The sequence below is a fragment of the Euprymna scolopes genome, chromosome 7 (genome assembly GCF_053919585.1).
Source record: "Euprymna scolopes isolate OS-2025 chromosome 7, ASM5391958v1, whole genome shotgun sequence".
Taxonomy (NCBI): domain Eukaryota; kingdom Metazoa; phylum Mollusca; class Cephalopoda; order Sepiida; family Sepiolidae; genus Euprymna; species Euprymna scolopes.
Genome location: NC_136488.1, coordinates 118,312,632 through 118,318,649, shown reverse-complemented (window position 1 = coordinate 118,318,649; position 6,018 = coordinate 118,312,632). Strand labels below are relative to the sequence as shown.

At 34.0% G+C, this 6,018-nt stretch overlaps 1 protein-coding gene across 2 annotated transcripts in view; it reads right to left on the bottom strand.

Moving 5' to 3' along the window:
* Positions 1-1,676: 1,676 nt before the first annotated feature.
* Positions 1,677-6,018, bottom strand: part of LOC145279908 (neo-calmodulin) — a 933,613-nt gene continuing 929,271 nt past the window's right edge. For both annotated transcript variants that reach the window (XM_080131462.1, XM_080131461.1), the window contains one exon: positions 1,677-2,537. Coding sequence is in view for 1 of the 2 variants with exons in the window: in XM_080131461.1 (XP_079987587.1) it covers positions 2,509-2,537 (29 nt within the window). In the remaining variant the exon portion in view is untranslated. The remainder of the gene's footprint in view (positions 2,538-6,018) is intronic.

Genomic DNA, 6,018 nt, shown 5'->3' with positions numbered 1-6,018 from the left:
TAAAGTATTTTTAATGCAATGGCTTCATCAATGAGTTAGTTCGAAAAGCGGCTATATCTAAAATACCTGGCTATATTGAGCTTGTTTATACAATATGGCAGAGTATTCAAAAAGCCACGAAAGAAAAATAGGATTTGGTAATTGTACAGTTGGAAATTGCAATCGCATATGGCTCAATCTCACATGAAATGATTCATAACGCAATGGAGTTCCAAAGACTGTGGATTCCAACACTCGTTCAGAGTATAATGATAAATTATATGATCAAATCATATATTTGTGATGGAAATGTTGTTAAGATCAATAAATTGTGAGAGTAAACTTGTAAAGACTTACTAAGAAATTTATTGATGACGTTGGTATAAATGAAAGAAGGCAGAAGAAATAAAAACAGTATTAAATCAATTAAAACAGCTTATTGAACAATTCAGAACGAGATTTAAGGCTAAAACATCAAGAAGCGTAAACCTATCAGAAAGCTGAACAAAAAGAAAATAGTTATATGATCAGAGGAGAAATGATTCTGACAGTAAAAGAAAACCCAGTGAAAAGCTTGAAAAGATGGGGCAGGGACACATCAAATGACAGACGCCAAGGAGATGAAATACACCGACAGACAGAGGAAGGATTAAAGGTAATTGATAAGACCGAGTTACCAGAAAAGTACAATTGTTGGTGCCTGCATTTTGGTCTATACCTTCTAATAACGTCGTCATTGCAGATGTATGAAGTACCACTGATGCTAATAGAGCAGCTCAACCACGGTGTGGAGAGTACACAAGGAAGTGGTTGGGACTACCAAGACTGACGAACAACTCGGCATTATTTGGAAGAGATGGACAGTTGAAGCTACCCATTGCATCAATTGTTGAGGAGTACAAAGTGCCAAAAGTAAGGACAGACACGATGCTCTGTTTCTCTAATGACCAAGAGATTAAAGATGATCCAACTGAAGTAAGAATTGGAAAGAGATGGAAGGCAGAAAAGGCGACCGAGACAGTTATTAATCTATTAGATCATCCAGATACTGTTGATGCTGTACAAGTAAAGGACTAAATATACATAAGTTTAGACCTTTTTGTATGAGTAACAAAGAAGAGATTCTGTTGAGATTGTCATAAAGAACAAAGAACAACGAAAAATATCTATATCTAATGCAATGTTGTAAAGTTCAGTATGTTCCCTGGGAAGAGTGTATGATGAGCTGGAAGATAGTAGTATAACTTCGTTCCTAATAAAATCAACCTTCTCTGGCGAATCTTGTATGGTGGAAAGTAGACAATGATGATGAATGCATATGTGGGAAAAGAGGAACTCTCAAACATAAGGAGTAGGAGCCGAAACTGCAAAGTAGTTCCTCCCGATGACCGTGGGGCTGTTAGCTGCTGGGCACTATGAAAAGCGTGTACAAATTACTATAATCGTTAAGAATAACAGACAAGAAGTGTTGTGAGGAGTGGAACAAATACAGTATTAACAGTAGTAGCAGAATAAGAGAAGGAGGGTAAGACGATGATGTAAATGAATAAATGGCGCAAATAAAGAAGAAATAGGTGAATGGAATAATATATGTATATCTAAAATATATACAACAATTTACAATGTTTCAATAATGAACCGAACGGGTTCACGGGTCATATAACAAACAGTTAAAACGAAAAAAAAAAAAATCTGGATCTTATTTTAACTCAAAAATATTTTTATTAATATAATAATAATAATAATAATAATAATAATAATAATAATAATAATAATAATAATAATAATTGTTATGTATACATGCATGCAAAAACAAGATATCGTGCATTAGGGTAGACTTTTTGTTAATTGAGAAATTTTTTGTCCACAGCTGAAGAAAAGTTAAAACACGAATAGATATGGGACACATTATGGTCCACATCCATTCTTCAGAATTACAGTAGTAGTAGTAGTAGTAGTCGTAATAATAATAATAATAATAATAATAATAATAATAATAATAATAATAATAATGTTGCTGTGTATAAAAATGGTGGAGTTGGTGTTAGCGTTCGAAATAGTCATTATCATCATCTTCATCGTCATTCATCGTCGTCATCATCGCTGTGGTGTTGATCAGTAGGAAGACGTCCAGCAAAAAGAAAGAGACGTCCGGCAAAAGAGAGACAGACAAAGAGAGGGAGACGCACCTCTGCTCGGCATTCAAACTCTCTTTCACCGAGGTTTATAATGTCTCGTATGGAAATAGACGTTATATATATATATATATATATATATATATATATATATATATATATATATATATATATATATATATATATATATATATATAAAGAAAGCAATACAACGTTTTTATTTTCTTGTGATTTTCATTTTTCTTCTTTTTCTTAAAAAATTCCAATGTTTCTTTCTGTCGTTTTTGTGTTTAATCTTTTTATATGATTCCTTCTTTCTGAGATGAGCTGTTTTTTCTTTTTTCTTCTCATTTACCCCATCCAAGTGGTTGTCGACGTCTGAGGTTTGCCAGGGTCACTTGATGGTCATCATTTGGACAAACTCTGAAAAATAATGTTAGAAAATAAACAAACAATTAAATAAAAACATGAAAATCATTAAACATTAAAAGATACTCATTTTATACATTTCTAGTATAACATGTGTAAATAGTTATTTATGGCAAGGGGAGATAAGCCAGTATATATTCAAGTGAAAGTAAACATCAGCAGTATCTGCCAATAGTATTAGTATTATTTATAGTATGAGCAAACTGTGTGAATTTATCAATAAAACGTTTGGAAATAATAAAATATATACTACAATTTTTGCAACTAGTATTTATATGAAACAAGCTATATCTATTCGGCATTGCCTGAAATCAGTGAAGTAATATTAGTTTTCCATTTTTAAAGCTAAGGTAGAAACTAATATTATATTCTTCAATTTAAAAAAAAGTTATTTATTTTCTGATTTCTATTTTATGTGCTTATTCAAAAACGTTTCATTGGATAATTTTTAAAATGGGTTGTAGTTAAGAACGTTATTTTTTATTTTTATTTTTTTTTACAAAGGCATCACCACATTATCAAGGCCCAGAGGCCACTCAAGGATAAGGGTTAAAGAGTGTACAGTAGAAATTGGTCAATATAGTAATCATTAGTAATGAAAATTTGGTAAATTTAATAACTTATATGGAACGGCTCATCAAGAACTTATTTACTTTAGACTTGAACACAACCATATTGTAGTCAGCCGGAAAGCAGGAAAACGGAAGACAATTCCACAGGCGTGCAGTTCTAAGAAAGAAGCTTTGTTCATGGAATCTACGTTTAGGTTTAGGCACAGATAAAGAGTGGGGGAAATTATTGATAGTATTGCCGATAAGCTGGCACAACAATAGCAAATAAGTATTGGCTAGTCAGAAGCAAATATTGGTTTGTCAACTTAGATGCTATTTATATCTGACTTTGAAAATCAGACAATATAATTTTATATGTTAGACACAACAATGTTTATTTATTATTCTAATAAAACTATTTCGGTTGTTGATACACAAAACCTATCATAAATGACCTGAGCTCTTACATTACTTGGTATAACAGTTCCGGAAATTTTGAGAAATTCGGCTTTGCTGTAGTAAGTTTGTGCTGATAGCTTAATAGCCAAGACGCCTAAAGCTTCTGAAATCAGCCAAATTTCGATTGCACTATTATATTGGCGTGCCCGGCAACACCAGATAATCCTGATCGTTTATTAATATTATTGTTCAATATTATGTAGAGGAAATATTCAGGGAAGATGCTTTAACAAAAATATTTATGTTAGCAATGAAAAGGAATGTTAATTTTCATAACTAACACAAACAGGAATGTTAGTTAGATAAACAAGTATACGTGATAGACATCAAGCAGTAGTCACAAGTGATACGTGTTGATGACATTATTAGAAGGGAGATGTTTTGCATACGTAAGGTTTTAGTCAGTGGTTAGAGCTTGAAGAGAGCAGAGAGTTGAGCCGACCAGTCCTAATGGCTCGAAGCACCCAGCGCAGCAAGGGTCCCACAAGGGGACCAATGTGCATCTTCGCAGTGGAGAAAACAACTGTAAATACACATTCAATAGACACGTAAGCACATAAATGGCTATATATACAAGTACACTTTAATACACACTTTTTTATATATACAGCCCAGAATATTACACGATCTCAGCTTGAATTATTTGCCTTGCTAGCCACACTGAAAGGATATGATACAGCGAAACTTTCTGGGCTGAGCGCTCTAATTAAGGAGATAACCGATGAGAATTAGCAATAGTGCATACATTTTGGCCACAGACTAGAGTACGGCTGAAAAAGCATTTAGGGTTCACTAGCAAGATTATTCTGGTAGCGTACCCTCCAAGCCTTTTTGATTTACCTACTTCAGAAGAGAAACGTCATAAATGATAATAAAAACGTTTTTTTTTCTTTTTGCAAAATATTGACCGGTCTTTTGACAGGCTAAGCTGGTCGAAATTTGAGCCTTATAGAATGGATTAGTCGAATTCAAATAAGTAATAGAAAAGATAAGAAATGTAAGATGAAATGGATATGGATGGAGAGGAATTCTTCTTATCTAGCCACACTGAAGAGTTGTGATGCGAAACTTCATGAGCTGAGCACTCTGCTAAAAGACTGGTGCATAGATTTTCGTATAAATATTATATGTCTGTTGCTGAAATGTATCTGAGAATACATCGACACGTACAGTTACGAGAACACTAGACGATCATATACCCACTTATAAATATATACACATTCAATAGACACATTAGCACATAAATGGTTATATATACAAGTAAACTGTAATACATACTCGTTTATATATACAGCCCAGAATATCACACAATCTCAGCTTGAATTACTTGCTTAGCTAGCCACACCGAAGAGATGTGGTACAGCGAAACTTTTTGGGCTGAGCACTCTGAAGAGGAGATAGCCGATGAGAATGAGGAATGCTGCATACATTTTCGCCATAGACTACGGTATGGCTGAAAATGCTTAATATAAGCATTTAGGATAAACTAGTAAGATTATGCTGATAGTGTACTCTCAAAAGCCTTTTTGTTTGACCTATTTCAAAAGAGAAACGTCATAAATGATAATAAAAACGTTATTTTTTTTCTTTTTGTAAAATAATATCTGGCCTTTTGAACAACTAAGCTGGTAAAGCTTTGAACCTTATAGAACCGAACAGTCGAGTTCAGATAAGTAGTAGAAAAATAAAAGAAATATGAGATAAAATATATATGGGTGCATGAGAGCAGGAGAGGAATTCTGCTTTCACACTGAAAAGGAATGTAGAGCTTTAATGAGTGGTTAGAGCTTGGAGGAGACAGAGTGTTGAGTCGACCGGTCGTAATGGCTCGAAGCACTCGGATCAGCAAATCAAATGTAAGGAACAATGGACCAGCGTGCATCTTTCCGGTGGGGAAAACAACCGCAATAAAGTTGCTGAAAAGAGAATTCGAGAATTGTTGATCTATTGAGATGAATATTCTGCGAAACTTCATAAGTTGAACACTGGTAAAAGACTGGTGCATAGATTTTCGTATAAGAATACAGCATTCTACGCGGTTGAACATGCTTACTCCAATTCTTTGGATTCCACTTACGTATACATAAGCGTTCTCTTACATGCTTTTTTGTCTGACCCTCATCTCAAATGAGAAACGTTAGAAATGACACTAATAAAAACTACGAAGATGTCGAACGAAGAAAGGAGTGGAAACGTGTATGTTAGAGATATAAAATGATGTAAGCGGGGTAGAGGAGGATGGGCGCAAATCTCTCAGTGAGATTAAAAAATCTTTCAATGGATTTAAATCGTGAATAATTTCAACTTATGCTGCAACTATTTTTGTCAGGTCAATCGTCTCAAGAATAATTGAGTGTTGCTACCAAAGCTGAAATGGCGAATATTTAGCTATACGGACAGGAAACAGATTTCTTAACAGTTTCAATCGTGTCTGAAATTAGCTGCACGGACAAACAGACCTACTA